This window comes from Anguilla rostrata, chromosome 8 (assembly GCF_018555375.3).
Source record: "Anguilla rostrata isolate EN2019 chromosome 8, ASM1855537v3, whole genome shotgun sequence".
Taxonomy (NCBI): domain Eukaryota; kingdom Metazoa; phylum Chordata; class Actinopteri; order Anguilliformes; family Anguillidae; genus Anguilla; species Anguilla rostrata.
In genome coordinates, this window is record NC_057940.1 from 9609246 (window position 1) to 9634336 (window position 25091).

The window sequence follows — 25091 nt, forward strand, 5'->3', positions numbered from 1 at the left end:
AAGAATGAAAATGGCATTAAATATAGGCTACTAACAGGACACCAATAACAAACTAAGAAATGCTATTAAAAGCAGTTGTGTCCTTTTGACATATTTACAAGAACTAAAGACTGTTACCAAACGCTATCAGCAGAACTGAGACTGAGAGAGTTCTAGAGACAAATCAGTAACACCGGAATGCACAGGAAAATCAAAACCGCGGCGGAATCCACAGTAAAATTAAAGCGGCTTTTTTTTCTCCAGACTGTACAGAAAAAACAATTCGAGCCTCCGCGCACGATCGCATTTCCTAAGCAAATTACGATGCAAATAAATCCATTACGTTCGAGTTCAGTTTGTTTTTATTACTTCCCAAGATGTCAAGGGCATTTCCCTTTGAATGTGGATGAGGACACGTTGCAGATCAAGCAGGATTTTCAGGATTTTGGAAAGAGCAACGAGTTGAGCCTGCAAAAACGACAAAAAAAAAAAAAAAACACCAAGAAAGCAAATGACGCAACATCAAACCCAAAGCCACTTAGATATTTTCAACAGGTCCTTAATTACGACTCTTTTTTAAAATTTCACAGTAATAGGCACCACTGATTTATTCTACGTCCTAAATTAGTGGTCTCAAACTCCAGTCCAGGAGGTCTGCGGGTTTCGCGGAAAGAAGGCGTGTCGCCAGACACAAACTAAGAGCCGAAAAACACTGAACACCAGCAGAGATTGCAGCCCGCCACGACAGGAGTAGGATCCCTTACCTAGACACTCAAATCTGGACCCCTCAAGGCCAGTAGTACTAACGGTTTTCTTTTCGACATGAAATTGAATGATCGATGTCACCGACTGCCCGGACTCCTCACGCCTGGTGCCCTGGATTTTAAACCAGTCCCCGATTACACGGCGAAAATGAAATCTAGATGTACTACACTGACGCTATTCAATGTTTGTGTATAACAGGGATTGCATGAATGCAAATGAAAATGAGCAGGGCTCTAGAGATTTAGTTCAGCATCTTTATTACAATATACACAGTTCACATTAGACCTTGTGTGACCCCCAGGTCCGGTTGGTGGAGGACTGGGCTCCGTCGCCGTCGTTTCCGGTCGCGCCGTCATTAATTTTTTTTTTTTTTTTTTTAATTTTTTTTTGCCTTTCTGTTCGTTACATGGTGTGAAAGGGGAAAAAAACCGTGTAGCAATAATTCATGTAATACAACAGAGTTCTGATATACTAGTATTCACTGCAATTTTTCTTTAAAAAAGATAGTTTAGTATTTTTTTCTTTTTGAACCTTATTGATCAACTGTACACAGGAATGAAGTCCTCGGCTGGGCCCAGTGTGTTCTGAAAACCACCAAGTAAAGCAGGTTTGATTTTCATTTAAATTCTTTATTGTTTTAAAGTTGAGCTGTGAAATGGTGTTTGTGTTGGTAGGGAAGGAATTAAGTTTTTGCCAGAAAGACGATAAACAAACAGGCAGTTTAACAGGGTTAAAGGATGGGGGGCTGTGTGTGCTGGGGGTGGAGAAGCGTTCTGTCCAACGCTGCTGTGGGGGCCAATCAGGGGCCACCCAGGCACTGGAGACATCTCTATGGAAACACAGCATCGCCGAGACAGACTCCCGGGACTGTTGGAAAGGCAGGGAGAGGGGGGGGGACACAAGGGGGGTCCCCCCAAGCCCTCTCAATTAGCCCACTGCTGGGTAAGGATCACGGGCTGTTCCTGAAACCTCAGCCCATGTCCCTGCTGCTCCAACGCAAGCACACGAGCGTACACACACACGCAGTCGTGCACACACACACACACACACGCGTGCGCACACACACACACAAACAGAAACACACGCACGTGTGCACGCGTGCGCACAAACACACACGTGCACAGGCACACACACACACAAACAGAAACGCACGCACGCACACACACACGCACACACACACACACACACACACACACACACACACACACACACCAGTCCGCTGGCGTAAGCTAAGGTCTGGGTGAGTTAAAGTGGACGGGGGCTAACGTACTCGACCGGTACGGGCGCTGATTAGTTTGGGTGTCGGAGCTCTCGGATAGGCGCGGCTCTCACAGGCTCCGACGCTCTACAAAAAGGTATTTACAACATGGATACATCTACAGGAAATCTACACTCAGAGGGCCTCCTCCTTCCTTTCTTCCTTTCTTTTTCTCTCCCCACCGAAATTCACGCAAGGCTCGGTCACCACCTCTGCCCTCGCCCTCCGCCCTCGCCCTGGTCCGCCCCGGCCCAACGGTCCAAAGCCTGCTCCGACGGCGGCTCGAAAGTGTTAAGACTGGGCACGGAACGGCGGTCCGCACGTTCCGACCGTGTGCAGTCAGCCTCCCCCGGCCTCGCCCCCCCCTCACACCATGAAGGAGTTCTGGTTCTTCAGCCGGTCCAGCTCTTTAATCTGCTGTCTCAGAAACAGTATCCTGTGGAGGGGAGGGGAGGGGAGGTCCGTAAATCTGAGGGCTGCCATTTTGTACTCAAACTGATTTCTGTGCTCTTTTAGGGCGGCAGTGTAGCACAGTGGGTAAGGAACTGGGCTTGTAACCGAAAGGTCGCAGGTTCGATTCCTGCACAGGACACTGCCGTTGTACCTTTGAGCAAGGTACTTAACCTGCATTGCTTCAGTATATATCCAGCTGTATAAATGGATACAATGTAAAATGCTATGTAAAAGTTGTGTAAGTCACCTCCCGTCATAAGAGTGTCTGCTAAATGCCTGTAATGCAATGTAAAATTTTACAACTTGCACACTTTAATTTTGCACACTTAATTTCAGTGATCTATCCTAAAACGAGGGCGGGTAGGGGCCTGCTCACCTCTGCTCCCGCAGCGTGGCCTGGATCTCACACACGCGCACTAAGGACCGCAGGTTCTTCAGCTCGGTGCAGATCTCAGACATGTAGAGGCTCCCCATGTTGTGGGCGTCCTCGCGTAACCTGGAGGCCTGTGAGGCGCGACAGAGCGTTAGGTCAGGGCTCCCGCACGCACTTAAATAAAAAACAAATCCATAAATAAAAAAAAGGCATGGGACGAAAAACTAGTTTCACATTTTTGCGGTTCAATACAGGGTCAAGCTTTGGTGACTGTTGAGGTTTTTTGAGATGTTACTTAAAATGTTCTTCACCTTCAGTATTCCGTGACATTTTGTAGTGGAATCAATGTGCAAACCAGTGAGACATCGAATTTGGTCGCACTGTTAGCATAGCAACATGGCAGGACATTACTACAGAACGACTTAACGGCTAATGACGCTAGGCTAAGCGAGGCTTGGCTAACAGAGCTAGGCTAAGTGACGCTAGGCTAAGCAATGCTAGGCTAAGTGATGCTAGGCTAACAGCGCTAGGCTAAGTGGCGCAAGGCTAACAGCACTAGCGGGTACCTGCTTCTCCATGTGCTCGGCGGGCCAGCCCTGCACGTGCTTGATGAGGTTCTCGTTGAAGTGGGAGGCGAGCGTGGGCGTGAGGGTGCAGGACGGCCGGGCGGGGGCCCCCCCGGGCGTGTACGCGCACGCCGGCCGGGAGGAGGCGCCGGGCGTGGCCGAGCCAGACGCGGAGGTGCTGTTCCCGCTGCTGCCGGCGCTGTGGTTGGGGCCGGGCGAGGGGCTCCCCTGGCTGCTGCTGGAGGGAGAAGGCGTCACCCGCAGAACCCATTAGAACCACGCGGAACGTTATCCCCAATGTCTCACCTCCTGCACCTGCAGCAAACGCCCAGCCTGTGAGTGGATCATGTGTAATGCCAGGTGTGCAAATCCCTCTGAAAATGAGCATCTCTCAATTACCAGAAACCACTGGATCAGGGATCTCAGTCCTGCAATTCGCAATGTGAGTGCAATATATTGTAATCACATTGCAAACAGCAAGTGAACGGCCAACTGCAAGTGAACGGCCAATTTTGGCCTTTGAAGCAAGACTTGTAAACTCTTTTGCTAATTACTGACTAATGCACTTCAGTGATGAAATGAAATAAGAATAAACAGGTACTGCTGAATCCAAGGACCGCAAAACCCCTGTTCTACAGGAATTAACCTGTATTCGCGTATACAACATGCAGTTCCTCATACAGCCAGAAGATGGCTCTACAACACAATAAATCAAACAGAACGCAGCAGAACCTTCAGCATCCTTTTTTATCAATGTTGTTTTCATGAAGACTTAAGAGGTGTACTCTGACTACACTGCGCCAGATCAGGAGATGCAGGCGGAGGCCCGTGTGGACAAGGGAAAACCGGCCCGTCTGCGACCAGAGGAGCAGAAAGGTGGAGAGGAGGAGGAAGAGGGATGCGGCGCCTTACCTTTGCCTCTGCAGCCGGGGAGAGTCGTGCTCGTGCGCTCTCTCTGCAGCCACCGGTTGCTGGGATACAGACTGTGGGTGTGGTCCTGCTTTCCCTGCCGGTGTGCTACCCTGTGGGGGGGGGGGGGGGGGGGGGGGGAATGGGAGGGGTTGCCAGAACCAGGGTCACTCAGCGCGAAACCCCCCCAAATCTATTTCAGCACAGAGGTGCCTAAACTGACAGCGTCACAGACAGCACAGTAAATCTATGGAACACAGTAAAGCAGGTCTCCCCCACTCCAGCCCTGGAGGGCACTGTATCTGCAGGTTTCTGTGCTTCACTCTAAATCAGCAGCCAATTAAGGCCCAGAAAACAAGGCGTGTGGAGACTTCAGCCAATCAGAGACTTGTATTTACTGCTCAAGCCCTGACACATAAAGCCTCCAGAGCTTTAAGACCCCAGCAGTAAACCGATGTATCTCACACACACACACACACAGCTTCTTTACCTTTTCATTATCGAGATCCAAATTAAGAATACTTGTTAATATCGGTTTCAAATTTTTAAATTACGTACATTTCAGTCACCCAGCAAATGCACATACTAGCCTAGCCTAGCGCACTACAGACCCGGGACACACCTCACGCAAGCCATTGTGGTTCCCAACGCACAGTTAGGAGAAACACTGACGTACGGGAAGTGGAGCCCTTACCTTGGGCTGCGAGGACACGGGCGGCGTGTTGACCAGGGACTTCTGGGACGCGGCGGCGTTGGTCTGCGGCGTGCTTATTCTGGGGGACACGTAGGATCTGGGCGACGAGGCATCTGACGTTAATGACATCGGGGACTGACTGGACTGCTGGGCTGTGGGGTTTTCAGGTTCATTTCATGTCATTTGTTTTTTTTTTTCCATTTGGAGGAAACAGAAAATGGCAATGAGAAAGACTCCAACACTACAAGGCGGTCACATGATCACCAGCACTGCCACAGACAGCACACCCTAACCACACAGCTTTCCAGGCCCAGCAAGGGACACACTTCAAAACTACTCCTCCATGGCCCGAACTCCCATCAGCCGAGACCACGGCTGCCCAGCCCTGTTCCTGGAGATCTCCCGTCCTGTAGGTTTTCACTCAACCCAAATGAAGCACACCTAATTCAACAGCAAAAGCAGGGTTTCCCAACCCTGTTTCTGGAGATCAACCGTCCTGTAGGTTTTCACACCAACCCTAACAAAAAGCACACCTTACTGAACTGCTAGCGACCTTTCTGACCTGCCAATTGGTAAAATCAGGTGTGGCAAATTATGGTTGGAGTGAAAACCTACAGGAAGGTACAGGGTTGGGCAGCCCTGGCCTAGACTAAAGACTTGCTTAACTAACAGAACAGGGTAAGCAGGTGTAATCGGTTTGACGAGAACGAGACTCATAACAGCTGCAGTATCGAGTTCACGGATCAGTTAGAAATATCAGCTCATAATACGCGCATTCAAAACCACGAACTTAGAGGACTGCAACAAACCACTGATCCAAAGCAGCGACTGATCACTTAAAACTCTCCTTCCTGCCTTCTTATCACAGGAACAGCGAGGAGACAAGTCTCCCAGTGAGTTCAGTAAAGCCCTGGAGCCCATGTTACTGGGAGCCAGGAATCAGTCCAACCCATGACCTGAATCATAATGCACACTGCTAACATGTACATAACAGTTTACACGTTAGCAGCGTGTACCAGCTCATTAAAACCAGCAAAGCTGAAAATTCACCTGCTTAGTTGACTCAAACAAGCAGCTAACATGTGAAGCTGAAGGTAAGTTTCGCAGACGCTCTGAGGGGTGTTCGGCTGTACCTGGAGAACATGGCTGAAGCTTGAATATAAAACTGAATGCATGTTGTTGCAGACACTTGAATAGACTGGGGCTGTACCTGGAGAACATGGCTGAGGCTTGAATATAAAACTGAATGCATGTTGTTGCAGACACTTGAATAGACTGGGGCTGTACCTGGAGAACATGGCTGAGGCTTGAATATAAAACTGAATGCATGTTGTTGCAGACACTTGAATAGACTGGGGCTGTACCTGGAGAACATGGCTGAGGCTTGAATATAAAACTGAATGCATGTTGTTGCAGACACTTGAATAGACTGGGGCTGTACCTGGAGAACATGGCTGAGGCTCTAATATGAGTGTAAGGGGATGTGTTGCAGACGCGCTGAGTGGTGTTTAGCTGTACCTGGAGAACTCGGCTGAAGCCTGAATACGAGACTAAGGGGACGTTTCGCAGACGCTCTGCTTGGCCGTACCTGGAGCAGACAGCTGAGCAGCTTGGGAAAGCAGGGCAGTGATGTTGAAAGCAGACGGGCCGGCAGTGAGGATCTTATGAAGCATAGACTGCAGTGAAGCTTGTGTGACCGCAGCCGTGAGAACTACAGAGAGGGCAAAGACAAAACAGAGAGAGAGAGAAACAGATACGTGAGGGAGGCTCCAGTTTGCAGGGTCAGAGGCAGTCTGACAGTTACAGCCACAATACAGCACACAGATACACGCATAAAACACACGCACGCACACACACACACGTGCACATGCACACAAACACGCACATGCAGATGTGCACATACATGAACGCACACACAGATATGCACACACACACAGAAGCGCACAGATACACACACACGCAGATGTTTACAAACGTGCACGAAAGCACAATCTCGTGCAAATATAAATAGGAAATCAAGATCTAGATTCTAACAAAATTGCAGAACATACAAATTTTCATATAAACATGTTATGAAACAAAATGTAAAATCATATAAAACACGAATTTGCCCCAAATACTAATGAAGACACGTCTGGGGTAAAATGGCCACCCAGTAATTCACTAGCATCCAACTGGTTAAAGGTGTTCCATAGTTATTTGTTCTGATGCACGCACAAACAATACCATCTGCATTCTGAAACCCTGTGCCCCCTTTTCTCAGTGTAGGGATGATTGACAGGTGGGAGGGCGGTAGATGGGCAGGGCACTCCAGCCCTGGCAGATCTGCTCCACCGTGTCTGAGATCAGCAGGAGACTCAACACTGCCCCACTTCTGCCAGGGCTGCCCCAGCCACTGACCAGAGAGCAAGCAAGCTTCTGTGTGTGTGTGTGTGTGTGTCTCTCTGTACTAAGGCCATTCACGCCATTAATCTACAGGTAAAGCCGTTGGCTCCAAGCCACTGCTAAATACTTGATTCACTGGCTCTGGACAGGCTGCTCACACAAAACCCGGTGAGGGTCAAACCTCACGGCTCTGAACCCACTGCACTACATTCACTTAACAGATGTTCTCACGCATGATGAACATACCTCCGAGTCGGAGGGTAGCTGTATTTTACCCTAAAACACAGACGCCAGCTAAACGTGCCAACCTAATAACGAATGACTGCAAATGACGACAGAGTAATTATCACGGTCCAACTTGGGAGGACTCAGTCAAACAGGTGGGACTGAGCCAGTCTGACAGGAAATGTTCAGACGGACACCAAAAGTGTCCGCTGTTGCGAGCGACCGATCCTTTCTGCTGGCGTTTTTATGGGAGGCTGGAACGAGCGGCTAACGTACTGAGAGGAACTCTCGGAGAGCGTTGCCATAAAGCCTCTTATTTACACTCAGGAGCCCCAGCTTTCCTGGTCTAGAGAGAGCCCGCAGCCAACATCAGAGCTACACCATCAGCCATTCTCCCAGGCCCTGAAGACAGCCATCTCTCCAAATAAAACTATCTCCGCATACGTCAGCACCATAATCATACTAACACACTCCAGTCCACTGGCGCAAGGCTTGCAGACACCAGACGAGCCGGAGTAATCCCAGAGATAACAAAACGAGGATAAGGCCGCTATGGGATCCCTTAGAGAATTACCAGGAAGAAGCCAGAAAGTATCCACCAATCACCATCGCCTTTGTTCTGGTGTCGTTTCCAATCTATTCCGTGATTGGTAGAGCTCCTCTCAGAGTAACATGAAATGACTAGTCATCACTATTTTATGATCCCTGCCTCACCCCTATGCTGCAGAAGGCCCTCAGGGCAGAGACAAGGCTCCAGGGCAGGGGGAGTGCATTTCCAGTTTCTCTAGTAACTGGTGCATTTTAATGGCTATCTGTCGCACTTGAGCCAGAATGGCTGCTTCTGAAGTGCGACTCAAGCTTTCAGCCTTGTATGAGCAGTGGTGACAGTTCTGCAGTTCTCACTGAACTTTAGCCAACTGCAGGCAAAGACACCTTTGAGCAAAAAATCTCTATAAGGGTTTAAAGAGAAACGTGAATACGTTTAAAGAGAAAGTCAAAGCGGCAGGGGTTTTCAGAGAAACTGCCCGCGTGCAAAGGCAGCTTTGCCATTCTACACACAGGGCCCCTATACGGTTTCCAGGGCAACATTCAATGCCCCTCAAGGGCAACTTCACAGGGCTTCACGGATGCCATTTATAAACAAACGATCCAAAAGTAGCTAATGCAACTTTTATTAAAAAACCCCCAAAACCCTCACACTGATGTGTATTCCGAAGATTTGCCATAAACAAAAAAAAACTTATATTTGTTTTATCTACAGGCGGTGATGGAGAACGGGGGGGTTGTGCATGGAACGAGGCCAAGACAAGCACCCTGTGGCAAAATCCAAGACCTTTCCACAACACTGACACTGCTGCACATGAAAAATTAAAACACCTTGCACTTTGAAGGTTTTTTTTGAAGACACGACCTGAGGGAACCTGGTGTACACGAGCACCTACAGAAGATAAGCTGCCCAATGCACCGAATGAACCTAGAACCTTCCAGCTGACACCAGGGTGAACTGTGCACCATGCTCAGCGTGAGAGAGAGAAGACACACACGAAGAAGGAGATGAAGGGGGCGGGGCGGGGGGGGGGGGGTGAAATCGCAACAGCGAGAGTGACGGAGGCTCAGGGCTTCGGAGGAAGGCCGCAGACAGAGGACAGGAGCGAGCAGAGGGAGCAGCTCTGCACAGGGGAGCAGGGTACAGGGCCACAGGCAGGGAGAGGAGCTGCGGCCTAATTTATTCCTCAAAGTCCAATCAGGGCGTCAGCACAAGCCCTGCAGCATGCTGGGTATTGAAGTCTTAGGCATATGTGAAACCTGCAGGCTCCCTCAAGCTACTGTCCAATGAGTGTCCGGCATCCATGGCAACTGCACAGTTGCCACACCCATCAAGGGGCCTGGCTGGACTAAATCATTTTTCAATTTTTATTTTTTCTCAGCTCAACTATGAAAAAGCTACCCCTGTGACACGGAGCACACTTTCCTCCTACTGCTGACGTGAAACTATTTTCTACCCAGCAGATTCCCTTGAAGCCGGGACGCTCCACTCGAAGGAGCTTTTTCCTTTTGTCCCGACCCAGCAGGGTAAAGGCAGGCGTCACTCACGCTCGTTGATCTTGGACATGTCCACGCTGGCGTTGTTCAGCTGCAGGGTGGCCTGCAGCGCCGGGAGGAGCTGTCTCAGGAGGGTGGGGTCCTGCAGGAGGGGCGGGGCCGGCGACTGGAGCACGGGGGACACGGGCACGGTGGGGGCGGCCGAGCTCGGCGTCCCGCAGGGGTTCAGCCCCGTCGCCGCGGACGACGAAGACGACGACGATGATGAGGACGACAACGGCTGGGAGGTGCAGGAATGGGCTGTTGGCTTGTCTGCCGGAGTGCATTCTGGGAAAGGAACACGGAGAGAACATTTTGTTGACTCTGATCTGTAAGTGTTATCGATGTGTTGATGCACTGCTGTTTGTAATAACGTGTTCTCTAATAGCCATTAACACACAGAGCCATTATACTGGACTGACACAGAGAAGACTGCCTCCCCTACTTGTACACAAACAGCACCTAAACAGCAATCAGAGGTCTACTGACACACCAACAGCAATCAGAGGTATACTGACACACAAACAGCAATCAGAGGTCTACTGACACACCAACAGCACACCAACAGCAATCAGAGGTCTACTGACACACAAACAGCACACCAACAGCAATCAGAGGTCTACTGACACACAAACAGCACACCAACAGCAATCAGAGGTCTACTGACACACCAACAGCAATCAGAGGTCTACTGACACACAAACAGCACACCAACAGCAATCAGAGGTCTACTGACACACAAACAGCACACCAACAGCAATCAGAGGTCTACTGACACAAACAGCAATCAGAGGTCTACTGACACACAAACAGCACACCAACAGCAATCAAAGGTCTACTGACACACCAACAGCAATCAGAGGTCTACGGACACACCAACAGCAATCTTCCACCCAAGAAATAAACAGAAATAGATAGATAAAATAGTTTTCTGAAGGTCAGCTCAGGGAAACTAAAAGCCAACCCCTTACAGGTAAACCCATCACACGCGCTTCAACACAAGCCCACTTTTTAAAGGGACAGTACAGGTAAACTGTTCATCGCAGCACTCAGTGAGAGTGAGCACAGCGTGATGTCAGGTGACCCGCGCTCTGAAAGGCTGTGGAAACAGAGCGGCATGTCTTCTCCCCCTGAACGGGCCATTACGCTTTCTGAGTGCGCACACTGCGGGGTCAGCTTTCCCGTACCCTTCACGGGCACAGAGGCCCCGAAATCTGAGCCAGACCCACAAACGGCACGGGCAGCGGGCCCAAGATGCGAATCCTTAACTGTATGCTTCTCAATGCTTCTTTCCCAGGTACAGCGCAGGTGTGGACCTCAGCTATACCCTACAGCGGGAGATCAAAAGCCAAGCGCTCCAGGGCTTTAAGTCGCATTTATAATTCCACCGTTTCAGCGCCTGAGGGCTACTGCCAACCCACAGATCAGCTCCCATCAGAGAGCAGATCCACACTCTGAATGACCCAGCCAGGCTGTGGGAGTCCTTAGTGAATTACTACATGACATTAGCTACATTCTGGTGTCGGGACATAAGACTACATTTCCCATAACCCCCAGCTGTCACCTGGATCAAGCACATTGAGTGCCAAAGCTAAAAGATAGCTGTTAAATATTCCCAAATGTAATGCATGGCTTTGGTTCGTTAGCTGGCTAAAAGCCACCTGTTTCAAAGTCATGACATGTCACAGTCAGCAATGGAGCATACCTCCACGTACTCACTCAAAAACAGTCTTGGCACAATGTTTGCTGGGGATATAATCATATGCACACTGTATATAACTAGTTCCACCTGCCTAATCCTGACATTTAAAAAAAATTATGTTGCAGTTTGTCTCAATAATTTTCATAACCTGACAGGATGAACATCACAACCTACTGATGCAGCTGCAAGACAACTAGTTTTACAAACCAATGAATGTAAATAACAGTACATGCATACAGCTAACCCATTTTAAATCGAATAGCAAACCTACCTGACTAAAAATAAAACTGAGCTAACAATTTCAAACAAACTCCACGCGAAACATATTTCAGACAATCTTGTATGGACAATTAAATTAGAGATATCAAAATCCAGCCCTGGGGGACAACAGCATCTACTGGTTTTTGTGGCTTTTGGCACTCAACCACTTCAAGTCACTGATAGGCTCAAGTGCTCACACTCCTTGGCTTTGACTGGCTCCCGACTGAAAAGAAAAACACAAAACCTGCAGGCTCCCTCCAGGACTGGAGCCCGACACCCCCCGGCACCAGCAGCAGTGGTACACTAGCTTTTGTTGCTTAGGCACCTTCGTTTCCCTCTCTTAGCACCGCGAGGGCCGCGGTGGGCGAGGCTGAGAGCAGAAATAGCAGCGACTGCGCCCTCACCTCAGAGAACGCTTTTATATTCTCTGGGCATCACCACCCACGGCTCTGCTCTCCTGTCTCACCTCCCAGGGTGAGCTTTCAAACCGACACCACCGCTGACACTGTCAAAAGCACCTCGCAAAGGAATGAAAATACACAGACATAAAAAAACGCAGGGCCCGCTTTCTTCAAAGTGAGCACTGTTCCTACAACCATTAAGCACCGCAGCCTACAGAGTTACTTAACGACACTGAAAACTCCTCACCGAACCTCAGACGTGCTTCCATACATATCGGCTGCTTACGTAGAAATAAACGGTGTCTGTTTACAGAGCAGAGGAGAGGATCCCTGAAGCTCAGGTCATCTTGCCCGGGTTAGGCAAACGTAACGCAACGTTTGCTGATGTCCTTTTGACTTCAAAAAGATGAAATCAATTAAAAGTTAATGAGAGAAGAGATTTTTCTGCTTCAGGCAAATCCAAGGGCACGCCGGTATTTACTGTGCCCTGATGTTTACTGGTTTTTACATGCTGTACAAGACCTCCAAGCAAATACCGAAACGATAAATACATACTTCAATTCAACTGCAGCCAATTTAAAATGATTCAGAGGGGATTATCTGAGGAGATGTATTCTACAATCGAGAGATACGCTTCAGAAACAAGAGGCTTAAATTGATTACACTAATTCACGATCACTTAGCAGGCTCTGCTATCCAGCCCGGCTTATAAAATAGGGAAACCGTGAGTGTTAGCCTCAGGAATATCGCACTCCAGTCAGCAGACCTCAGCTTCAGAGGCGGCACCAGCGCTGGAGCTCTCTGGAGATCCGTTCACCTCCCTCACTCAGCAGGGAGACACAGAAGCCTGCCGGGCATGGTCTCCACCCCGCCCCCTCACCCCCTGCCCCCTCGCCTCATCTGGGAGAAAGCCTTCTGAGCACGCTCAGAAAGGGCGTTTTTAATCCCAGAGGCACCCAGCCCTGGCCCTGCAGAGCCAGGTGAGGGGAGGTAACGGCGACAAACTGCCTTAACTGCCCTACTGAGAGCAGGGGAAGGCCAGACGGCCCGGCAGCGCTCTGTAAACACGTTCACACTCCCCTGTGATAGCCCATGTGGAGGAGGGGCGCACCATCCCATAGACATGGCTTTAGAGAAGTGCTGGCTGGTGTTCTAGCAACAGTTCTCCATATCCGTTTTTGGCTTCTCTGGTTATTCCCCCTGATTAGCTCTATAAATACTCTGTTCGACCCTTTCACGCCTCAGCTGCTCAGAAAACGTGGAACGTATTTTTAATTCTTCTGCAGCACGGGTATACAGCGTGATGCGTTACTTCAGTGACTAGCAGACAGCTTCAGTACCCTCGCTCAGCTAGCCGATTAGCTACACATAAAAAAGGCGCTACACCAGGGGAACAGACCATGATAAAACGTTTCATACAGGGACACAGGAACCGTCTTCAGCAGTCATTGATGAGTTTACCAGTGAAAGCACCGCAGGTATGAGCAGACACACAGGAGTAAATTTGGGGGGGGGGGGGGGAGCAGGGACACACTCACTGGAGCCACTGAAGCCGGTGGTGGTGACGGTGGACTGCATGGCCTCTCGCCGGTAGTCGCGGTCTTTGGGGAAGCTGTTGACCACCGCCACCTTGGTCGACTCCTTCTGCCTCTGCTCTCTGCAAAGCAACAGGCACACACACACAAAACGTGACCAGGCCTCATCGGATTGGCCGTTGCTATGGCGAGAGAATAATAAAGGGTGCATTTTCAGACTTTGAATGTCTTGGTGTGTGTGTGTGGGGGGGGGGTAAATTAGTGTTTGGCTTCTTTGCGGAATGTTCCCACCTGCTCATAGACGAGCACAGAAAGCTCTGTCTGTAGGGAGCTTACGATAAAAGTCCCCGACACATTTAGGGCCTGAAAAATCAACAATATTTCCAGATTAATCCCACCCCCGACCGACAGCTGTGGGGGGTTATTGGAGCAGAAACAGTGCGCTGCGTTATTAGGAAATTCTAGGCTGCTACGGGCCAGACAGGAAGCAGGATGTCCTTAAGGGTACTCTATGGTAGGAAGTGTAAAGCAGCAGAGCCAGTTGGTAGCACATGAAACAAAACGTGTCAGTTGGGGACAGAGGAAGTGACATCACCTCTCCAGCAGCTCTTTGGGTTTCTCCCACTGCGACACCTCCGTCCGGCAGTTGTAGTAGTACTTCTTCCCCGAGGAGCTGATGTGCTCTGACCAGTCGTCCGCGGGCTCGTAGGGCTGCGGGAGAGAGAACGCCGTCGGTCAGCGAACGCGGACGGAGACGGAACCGGGTTCGGGGAAAGGCTGTTTACACAACCCGTCAGTTTCGAAAGAAAAAAGGAAAGAGAAGGAACGAAAGGGAAATCTTGGGATTTAGGCAGAGTTCAGATCTGACGCAAGGCCTTGCAACGCACGCTCGGGGGGTGCGTGTGCGCCCCTCTAACCCCACGACTCGCGATTGGGCGGAATTCATCAGAATCTCAGATGAGGAACGCGCGAGCACAGGCACGACATTTCGGCTCTCCCCCCTCCCCCCTTCCCCCCTCCCGGGGGCCCATCGGGCAACAGAGACGCTCCCATCTGTCGCAGAATATTCCGGTCCCAGTTCTTAATGCCTCTGATTGGACTGGCTGCACGCTCTGGGCCTTCACGGGCGCGCTGTGCATTTCCAACTCCGTTACTTCAGACGCGATTCAAATACGCTCCTACCCGACTATTTAACGCTAACCGCTAACCGCGCGCGGCGTAACTAGGAAACATCTGCCCGGGAGACGGTCCATCCAAAACGCAGAATACGCTTAAAGGCAGCATCTTTCAGAGACAGGCTACGTTACCTCAACCGCCACCGTCAAGTTTAAAGTATAAGCAGAGCACAGGGTCAACGACAGTTCAAACAAAAAAAAGTGTCAAGCTGTTTTTGGGTGACCTTGCCGGTGCTGATTTTGGCCGGCATCCGCGCAGATATGTCGATGCCCAGAGAACGAGGGTCTCAGAGAGCAGGACTGTGTCAGTGTTTTAGCACAACAGCGCCCCCTCTGGTCATTCAGCCATGTGCGGTCTATCTGCGTCAGCTGCGTGTGGAGCGCACGCCTACTAAAGAAAGGCTGAGCAGCATAAAACCATGCAGAGGCTGGTGGTGTGTGTTTCCCAGTGAGTGTGTGTGTGTGTGTGTGTGTGTGTGTGTGTGCGTGTTTTCCCGTTTGTGAGCCCACTGCAGTGATGAGACCTCCCAATTAACTGAATTGAACATTCCAAATTATTAAAATTTAAAAATTTGGGGAATGAAGAGTGTGGGGAAAAGCTAACAAGGACATGGGAACAAGGAGATGTTTGGAAAAAAAACGGAATTTCCTATTCGTTTTCCATCTAACACCAAGAACCACTGTTTGCTAGGTTCATGAAGTTTATGCAACAAACACAGTCCAACATTATAGTTCAGCCTCTTTCCTTTCTCTCTCTCTCTCTCTCTCTCACACACACACACACAATGTCCCCAGGACCCCTAATTATAAAAATTTCAGTCACATAATTTCAGCCATTACGAAACTCTGTTCTTATCTAAATTCTTATCTAGATTCACTGTGTAAAACAGGGGGCTTAGCAGGGAAACACACTGTCCAGGCAACACAAAATGCTCTCATGATGTTCCTGCAACGTTCTGTCAATGTTATACCACTGCCACTACACTGCCGCAACGTTTTGTGTCAGCAGGGGTACCGTGGATTGCGGTGGGTGGCAGCGTATTGATCTTCCCCCCCCAAGGGGAGCCTCTTGCGAAGAGAAACATTTAGTAAAAGTCTAAAATGTCATCAATTACTTTGTCTTCTCCAAGCACTGAGCTTCCCCCGACAGTGCGGCTAGCACTAGCCAGCCACTCTGCACCAACGGGAGCCCAGCAGTCCGGGCCCTTCTTAAGCAGTCGCGGTCTGCTTCTTCGCTAGCCGCGCGGCGTACAGACGGAATCAGGCGCGGGAGCCCGTGAACGTACGCGCACCTCGAGCGGAAACGAAGGCCGCGCTAAAAAGAAACCGGCTGATTTGCACCGCCCCGGCGCTGCCGCAGCAAACGGCAAGAACGAGCCGGACCGGTGGAGGTGCCAATGAGATGCACCGTTCGCTCGGAAGCGCGAGAGAGAGAGAGAGACTGCTTAAATCACCTCTTTTATGTTCTGTGCGAAAGGCACGCTGCCCAAAAGCTGCTCTCCTCGCTTCAGGTAGAGGGAAAACCTCATAACATAATGCATTCTCTCCGTCGGTAAAAAATTAATTTAGGAGATTCGCCCCGAAGCTGTGATATGACGGCAGAGACTGCAGTATTTTATTGGACCGTTAAGAGAAAACAAACGTACAAAACTGGGTCCAAAGCACTATTTCAGTTTTGTGTAGCTTCATGGACACGTATCACAGCAGAACGTAGGAGACAGATTGCTCTGAATATTTTAATGTAGCCTAGCTGTGAGCGGCTTCTTGCTGAAGGTAGTGGTTCATTAGTTCATCAAAACACATTCATGTTCAACCAATTCAAAAGGAACCGATTGTACATCATTACTTCCAGTGAAACAATATTTTTTGCTTCTGGTTAATATTTGTCACAGTATTTGTTTATGTTATGAATATCTTACCATTCAGTTTCTGGCTTTTGTTTATTTGCCTCAGTCTTTTTTTTTAGCAGCTTTAATAAACAAAACCTATTTTTCTTTCCCCCATCAGCTTTCAGTGTTTATTAAGTCTGTGGCCTAATTATTCTGCAAATCGCTAGAGATAAGATCTGTAATCAGTACTGTGAAGCCTTATTGGTGTGGCTAAGCCAACATCAAGAATTCTCACTGCCACCTGTTGTAATGCGATTCGCCAACCTGTTGGAATATAAAGAAGCTACGCTCAGCTCACGCTCTAAAAAAAAAAGGACACCATCCTAGAAAAGATTTTATCGGGAAGTGGAAGAGCCCTAGGACTGCTGGGACAGATGAAGACCTCCCACTGTTAAATTACAGCAAATTCTTGGATCACATCCGAAGAGTCCAGAAACACCATCTCAGGGGTCCGGGATTACCAAAGACCCCGGAAGCACAGGCACCCCAGAGACCTCACAGCAGCAAGGTCGACATCAGCTCTCTGGCTCCCCCTGTGGCAGGGAGGCCACAGCGCAGCAGCGCGAGTCGTACCATCCAGACAGCAACAGACTAAGAACTGTTGGCTCAACTGAATGTCCAGGAATCCACTCAAACATCCAACATCCTTACAACTGCAACCATGTATTCTGCATTTAAATAACCATCAACTCAGAGGAAAGCCCAGCTCTTTGCCCCGGTGTGCTCCCTTATCGCACCACAGAACAGGTTACACACTACCCAAACACAGCCTCCCAGACACAACAAGACCCATCGCGTGCGCTCAGCGCCCAGAGAAAACAGTGCTTACCGTCTCTGAAGTTCTACTCGGATTAGAATGGGAATTTGAGCTGTGAAGAGCACTGTGGTTGTTGGAGTTTTCTTGTGGAGAATAACTGGTCCCTGAAAGAGAGAAAGGAAAAAGAAAAAGGAAAAAGCTGATGTCACTGATGTCGAATGACCGAACGCAGCAGATATGCAAACATCAGAGATAACAGCCGCAGGGTAAAGAACCTGGAGGTAGCATGCGCAATAATGCATTATTAAGCCCCTTATCACTGACACACGGCCGGCAGCATTAATCAGACGAGCATTACACATTAAGAGCTCACATTTCCACTGATCTGAAGCACCATCAAAATTATGGAGCGTGGCTTGGCTATAGCGCACGGTGGAAAATTCAATGTTTGATAGAGCCAGAGCAAAATGAAAGCATTCCCCTGAGGCCAGAGATAAGGGATCACCATAAAGGACCTGCACCGTTTGGAAAAGCTGGGGTAGAACACTAAAGAATGTTTCTAAAGATACCCTGATGACCACATGCCCTGATGATTATTGATCACTAATGGAAACTATGCTTTATTAGCTACAAATTAAAAGTAGGCCACTATTACAAATACAAGACTACAGCAATATAAATATTTATCTGTAAAGGACTGCAATTCTTTATCATGTATTTTCATGTCGATTAAAAAGTATGACCAAGACCACTACTGCAAATCGCATCGTTTATCACTTCCACGGTTAAACTTCTAGGAAAACGATACATTGTCTCTCGATGGTTAGAAATACAGACCCTCAAACAGCAGCTGAATAAGGAAAATGCTTTCATTGAAGGGATATATTATATTATATTTCATAACGAACAAACTCACTTAAAACTAATGTCGGCATGGCCATCTTCAGTCTCAGTCTTTTGGTAAACAGTTCTCTAGCAAGCATCAGGTAGAGATCAGCCACAAAGATATCATCTTTGACTAATGAGGCCAGCCTTCAATTATTCTAATTAACATAGTTTTATAAAATATATAAATAAATAATATAAGGATTTGTAGCAGACACTAAGTTTCCAAACTACATTACATTACATATAACTACCAACAGTAAATACAGACTACAGCCATACTGTTACATTTCCTCTCTCATTGCTAGTCTATGCTTTCTAATTAAGGTACAACACATCATTTAGAATTAAAACAACGTGTGATCCCTTAATTAGAAGTCTAAGGTGGGGGGAGGACAACCCCCCCTCCCCCAACCCACCCACACTGGCCACCAGGTCACTGAATTTGTTGGTACAAATATAAACAGATTTTTTGTGGCCCATATAAAGTACATGAAAACGAAACTTCAAAAAAAAATTCTAAATACAAAACCTATGTTGTCTACCATTGAATAAATACCTTATGTATTACGGTTGATCCATAACAAATATCCAAATTCCCATGACCAATATTCTCACAACAAACAATGAAGTCATATGTTTTAGCTGTAATATTGAAGGCAAGAGAGTTCCAGGTGAAAAGACATTCTTCAAAAAAGAATACATTTCATATGCTGACATTTCCAGAGATGTTAGGCTGTGCCTTTAAACATTAGGCTAATGGAAAACTTAATGAAGGAACATGCTTGAGTTGCACTAATATAGTAGCCTCCTGACCCATCAAAATCACCCTGAATCAGACCAAGCAGGAAGAGTTCCACGTGCCGACTACGTCATCATAAAGCACGCTTATTAAAAGTAAAACAAGCGAGTCTAGACGAACGAGTCAAATTCCAGGCTCTGAGTTTGTTCCCTGCTGTGGGAGACAGTCATCATCAAATACTTGTGGTTATTTATTTTTAAAAACCTAGCGAGCAGTTACCAGTCATTACCGACTCGACGCAACCCCATGTTCACAAACATCCAACACGGGACTTAAAAACGCTCCTCAAACATCACATCCACCATTTCACAGCCTCCCGCAACGTGTGCACGCGCTCACCGGCTAGGCTCACTCTAACTGTAGTAACGATGACTGAATTATCACTTCTTCACCATTACGTTACAGGCATTTAGCAGACGCACTTATCCAGAGCGACTTACACTGTATCCAATTATACAGCTGGATGTATATTGGAGCAATGCAGGTTAAGTAGTGTACCTCGCTCAAGGGTACAACGGCTGTGTCCTAGCGGGGAATCGCACCTGTGACCTTTAGGTTACGAGACCAACTCCTTAGCCATTATACTACACATAACAGCCAGAAAGCTGAACTGATGTGTGCTGCCTTTTCGGCTAGCGTCAATTCGGATCCGCAGACAAACGGCAGAACAAGCAAAAAACGCAGCAGTGGTTTCTGCACGACGTCAAACAGAAAGCGCGTCGTGGCCCCTTTAAGGAGAGGAATGAAAGAAACCGCTGAGGTTTCCAGGAGAGGAATAAAGACGCAGTCGGTGCCGTGAAAGCCGAGACCATGCGCAGCCGTAAAAAAACTCCTCCTTGTTAATGAAATTAAATTCACGCAATTAACCTTTAAACGGCAGAGGTTCGTTAACTTTACACAAATTCAAATTTGCGATATCGCTTCGCTAGGACTGCAGATGTACGAAGGATCTCAGGCGCGACGGCGGTGGCTGAGACAAGACACTTCTGAGCATGCCCAAATCACAGGCATCTGTGTGACTCATCACAGTACACAGAAGCACAAACTTGTACTTCTCTGCATCCGGTGCGCTCACAAGTACCACGGAATTTACCGATGTTCCTCTGGCTTAAATGCGGTAGCACAACGCCAGAGTTTACGAATGAGCTCTTAAACAGCTGCAACCAGCCGGTGCTCCAATAAGGACCATTTCACATCATGGTAAAGAAACGGAGGAGGGCGTTACTTATAATGCTTCAAATCAACATCCGGGCACTGAAACAGTAAGAGAAACAAAAAGGAAGCAAAAAAAAAACATTAACTGTTCTTTTTTTTTTTTTAGTGACAACCAGCCCAAGGCAGTTAGCCTCCAACATTCTCAATACAGTTCAAAGCTTCAATCCCAGACTTCCAGGAACTTTATTAACGAGCGACTCGATGACGGCATCATTTCATTGTGATGCCGCTCATCTCTAGCTCTCGTGGTTGGATTGCTCACCATGTTAAAAGCACCCTCTGCGAGTCGCACTGCCCGAAAGCACCAGCCAAATGCCTATGCTGTACAATGTCAAAAGCTGAGCTGACTGGATAAACGTGACAAAGTGCCCCCGGGACTGGCACGTAACCGAAAACAGCTGAGAGGAGGAGGAGGGGACCGTGCGGAAAAACACAGACCCGCTCCTCGGGCTCCGCTCCCGCGAGGCCCGCCAGAGGTGTGCGACAGGTGGCCGTAACCACGGCGCCCAGCTGACGGGGCTGAATAACTATGGCAACGGCAGAGGTGGGCTGGGCCTTGTGGAACCTGGCTGCCTCTGTGCGCACACCGCCATTGTTACAGCAGAGAGAGAGAGAGAGAGAGAGACAGAGAGAGAGAGAAGGCCCGCGGTGCTACGCCACTCAGAGAAAAGCGTGTTCCAACAGGAGCTCAGACAATGCTATCGCATTAGCATAGCGGCTGGCTGCACTGTGTCCCTCTCTGGAAAGTATACCGTGGCTATACCGGCATAGGAGCGCTTTTCGGATGTTCCCCACTGCTCGTCAGGCACACCGCGGTAGACAGCAAAATGTAGCCTTCTGAATTAGAACTAAACCGGTAATGTCAGCCCTGAAGTTAAAAAATGAAACCCCCAAAGCAAGGTGGAGACCAAAATGATGATATTTGCAATGTAAAAGCAACTAGGGTAATGGTTTTTCTAAAGTACCCCCAGGCTTCGAAGTTTTAATAGTACAGTCGTGCATCAGTCAGTAGCAGAGGTGAGGTGAAGAGGGTGATGCGGACCCCTGACGTTACAGTACACGCATTTATCAGACGCTCCAATCCAGTGACTGGAGATGGGCAATGAGCTAACCTACCTTTGCTATCCATCTACATCAACATTTATCTGATCTTTCACGAGATGTAAACGGCTTAAGAGCCACTCCCAATTTCCCGTTTTGGGAAGCACAGAACTTTCCAGAAGCCCGTTCCTCAGATCCCGCTGTTCCTGAGGAGCGCAGCATATAGCGCGTGTGGACAGTCCTGCAGAATGCCATTTTCCATCCTCCCGTCCCGTGCTTTTCCACAAGACCCACCGGAATTTACTACGAAGCCAACATCCTCACCAAGAGTCCCTACACTACAGCCATCGTACAGGTAGGGAGCAAAATGGAATGGAAACACGGAACTGATGCACACCTTGATACAGCTTGCTGAGCAGTACTGAATACATACTGAATCTGTAAACCACTACCTGCATGATGGTCCTGTCATCATTTTGGGCTAGGGGGGGAAAATAAATATTTCCAAATGCTAGCTTTGAGGGACAGGAACACTGTCACAACAGCAGTGACGCACATTACTCGGTACAACAGTCTTAAGCTGACAAATTCACCATGCAGTAGACACCCTCCCCACCCCTAACAGGACATTCTATAAAACACTCAATGAAACGGCACCACTTAAGCACTCCACAGTCTGCTATTGAAAGGTTTGGAGTAACAGTGCGCACTGCACCTTTTCAATGCACTGAAGAAAAAGAAGTCTAGACTAGGCCTACACTACATGGGCCTTTGATAATACAAAGTTTTTGACACTTTTTTCCCTGAGTGTTGATGTCTGCCGAGGTTCTAAACGGATATTGCACAGTTCACAGAAACAGGTTTACATAGACAAGTGATTATTTTTTACCCCAGCCTAAGTCAGTAGCAATGTCTTACAGGTAAAACACAAGGGAACGGTTTAGCTAAGAAACAGATGCCATTTACTCTGGCACACAGTCGTTACCTTTGAGTAAAATATCCTAAAATAAATTACTAGGAGCCTAATTGTTTATTATTGATTTATAACGTGAACGGACAAGGATAAGGGTGTAAAAATATACCCAACAGTTAACATGAAAATTTTCTGTCAAGAATGCTCACAGGAACAGATAATATGGGCCCTGATTGGTTGAGTCCCTGGCAGGGCTGGGAAATCAGGATGCAATTGAACCCATTAAGGCATTTCATTGATGAGACAGCGCAGTGTGAAATGCCACAGCCGAATGCGAATCGATTGATCATTTTATATCCTTTACAACTCACATATTTTCTTACAACCGTGCCCTTCCTTTTAACTGCGAGCTGAGAAACCTCATGAGAACTCTAATAAAGAATGGATCAACCTTTCCAGCAGACGCATAGAAAAACAGCTGAAGTGGAGTGCCAGCAAACAACCTGTGGCAATTCTGTCAAGTGACTACTTTGCAAGTATGCTGAAAGATTCATCGCATTTTTATTGAAAAAGAATAAGGTTCAAAATAATTTTGCTTTGAGGCACTGTTTTTTATCCAAAAACACAATCGTTCCTGTAAATTTGGGAGTGGTAAGGTGACCAGAATTTATGCCAGGAAGGTGTATAAAAATGATTTTATATAAAAATAGGGCCAGTCAGTCACAGCCGAAGAACAGGTAAAAAGATATTTAGCAATCGGAAGTTTAAGAATGTACCCCTTACCAGTAAACAAACAAACAAAAAAAACTTACTGCATCTACTTCATATGTCACAGCACGCTTACGGCATCTGCAGTCTTCGGAAGACATGAGGTTAAAAAAGGCTCACGATTCGATGTAAAAAATAAAAATAAAAATAAAATAAATAAATAAATAAAATTAATAAATACCTAAACACTCAATAGGAACGAGGACCACCTGTTAGAGGTTTCCAAGATACAGCTACCTCGATTCGTTTACCTAGTGCCTCATTAGCTAACGTTGGTTACAGGTACTGCGAACTGACATGTTCAGCTGCGGTCATACCTCCATCTCTCTCCCGGAGCCGATGCGTGTACACTGCCTTCGCCTTGCCGTGTCCTGTACTGTCGCTGTGTTTATTTTCGGGGCTGTCAGAGCGCCGAAGCATTTTGCAAGGTGGGCTGGGGTCGGAGCTGTCGCGCATCTTCTCATGGCGGTGATCGCTGCCCGGATGACTCTTTGATGGGTACTTAAGGGTCTAAAATGCAAATGAAAACACCCCAAAAACATTCGCGAAGCAATGCAACGCACATGAATATCATGCACTAAGCGATGTGACACCCAACCAGACAAAATTACGACTTTAACAAGATGGCTAGCAGGCGATCTACGTCACGATGCAATGCTGCAGCTAAACAACACGATTCTGCTACCTGTCGGAGATATTCGACTGGTAATGTCACTAACGTTAAAAGTGTTGTTTTTTATTTTATGATAACGTAACACAACCAATTTCACATGTGCGTGCAAATGAACTATTGGGGCAAGTTGGTTATTTATCAACAGTAACGTTTGCCAAATGTGTTATACGTCTACAGAAAGCAAGCTTTGGGAATGTAGACCCACCCACTAGCCAACTAGCTAGGCAGAAAACATTTGTAGCCAGTTAGCTGTCCAAAGGAATATAGAACTTTAATAAAAACATAAATGTGTTCAACAAATGTTTAACGATAGTTAGCTGACGTTACATAATCTTGCCAACTAGTTTATCGGTATGTGGCTAGCAAGCTACCTTCCAGGCCTTGACGAAATGAAAATATTACAAAATCAGTTTAGGCTAAGTTATACTTCGAAGGTCCAAAGCCCATTGCTTTATTGGCAAAAGGTGATCTACATTTAACTTCAATGGACAACGTAAATCAAGCCTACAGATAAACATACATTAATACTTTTGTTTTATTTTTTTTCCGCACTGAGGCCTGTAGGTGTTCGTAAAGCCTGTGCTAGATTACCCCTTTTAATCTTATTTCTGACTCTTACAACCATAGCTACCTGATAGGGTTGAGAATCCCTTCGGTCGTTGCACCTATAAATAGAAAGAGAAACAATTAACGTTGAAGTCATAGAAAGTCGTTGAAATGTCGATATTTGAAACTAAGCAAGAAATATCAACAGCCGAAACAGCTTCACTAAGTTTCTACTTATTTTGGTAGCAACAAAAATGGCGGATTTGTCAAAGCGGGGAAGGAAAGGGAGAGGAAATCGGAATATAAAAAATACTGAGCGGTTTACCCATCACTGAGTCGCGGTTGTTTCCCTGCATGCATTACCATCAATGCCGTGTTAGGGTGTGTTGAGTGGAGGTGAAAGATAGACTGTTTATTTGCTTTTCTTTTTATGTCTTTAGCGAATCGATCTGAGCTATTATTTCAATACTTCTGGGTGTATGAGTCGCCGAAGCTTCGCTAGTCGGAAGAGCGCCCTCGGTCCATCTCTGAGTCGCACACACTAAACTGAGCTAGCAAGATATCTACACAAGAGCAAAGCGCAACCCGTCAACCAAGCCCCGCCTCTCCACACAACTACATCCGGGACACTCCGGACGGCAGAATCGTCAAAACTCGGCCAGCTTCATCCGGTCGCCGAACTGAAGAATTTGACTAGAGACATTTAAAATCGCCAGAGAGAAATCGATCTTCATTTTATTTAACAAGATCCGGTTATTACTTCTATTCTTGTTGACAACTAGTCCCTGCAGGTGTAAAGCAGTTCCGGATTGCGATTTTATGTTAAATAACTAAGGAAG

The 25091-nt window shown here is 47.6% G+C and overlaps 1 protein-coding gene across 3 annotated transcripts; it reads right to left on the reverse strand.

Moving 5' to 3' along the window:
• Nucleotides 1-984: 984 nt before the first annotated feature.
• LOC135260752 (WW domain-containing adapter protein with coiled-coil-like) lies at nucleotides 985-24857 on the reverse strand. 3 transcript variants are annotated; one of them, XM_064346274.1, is made up of 13 exons: nucleotides 24578-24854; nucleotides 24338-24371; nucleotides 23351-23543; nucleotides 17482-17573; nucleotides 14184-14299; nucleotides 13592-13710; nucleotides 9702-9977; nucleotides 6586-6708; nucleotides 4998-5149; nucleotides 4307-4416; nucleotides 3395-3629; nucleotides 2832-2959; nucleotides 985-2438 (listed from the first exon to the last, which is right to left on the reverse strand). In XM_064346274.1, the coding sequence occupies exons 1-13, from the start codon at nucleotides 24616-24618 to the stop codon at nucleotides 2369-2371; spliced, it is 1689 nt and encodes a 562-aa protein (XP_064202344.1). In that variant the 5' UTR covers nucleotides 24619-24854; the 3' UTR covers nucleotides 985-2368. The 3 variants fall into 3 exon arrangements, with proteins under 3 accessions (XP_064202344.1, XP_064202343.1, XP_064202345.1); XM_064346273.1 differs by having other exon boundaries at nucleotides 3395-3632; XM_064346275.1 differs by lacking the exon at nucleotides 6586-6708 and having other exon boundaries at nucleotides 3395-3632; nucleotides 24578-24857.
• Between the last annotated feature and the right edge of the window lie 234 nt (nucleotides 24858-25091).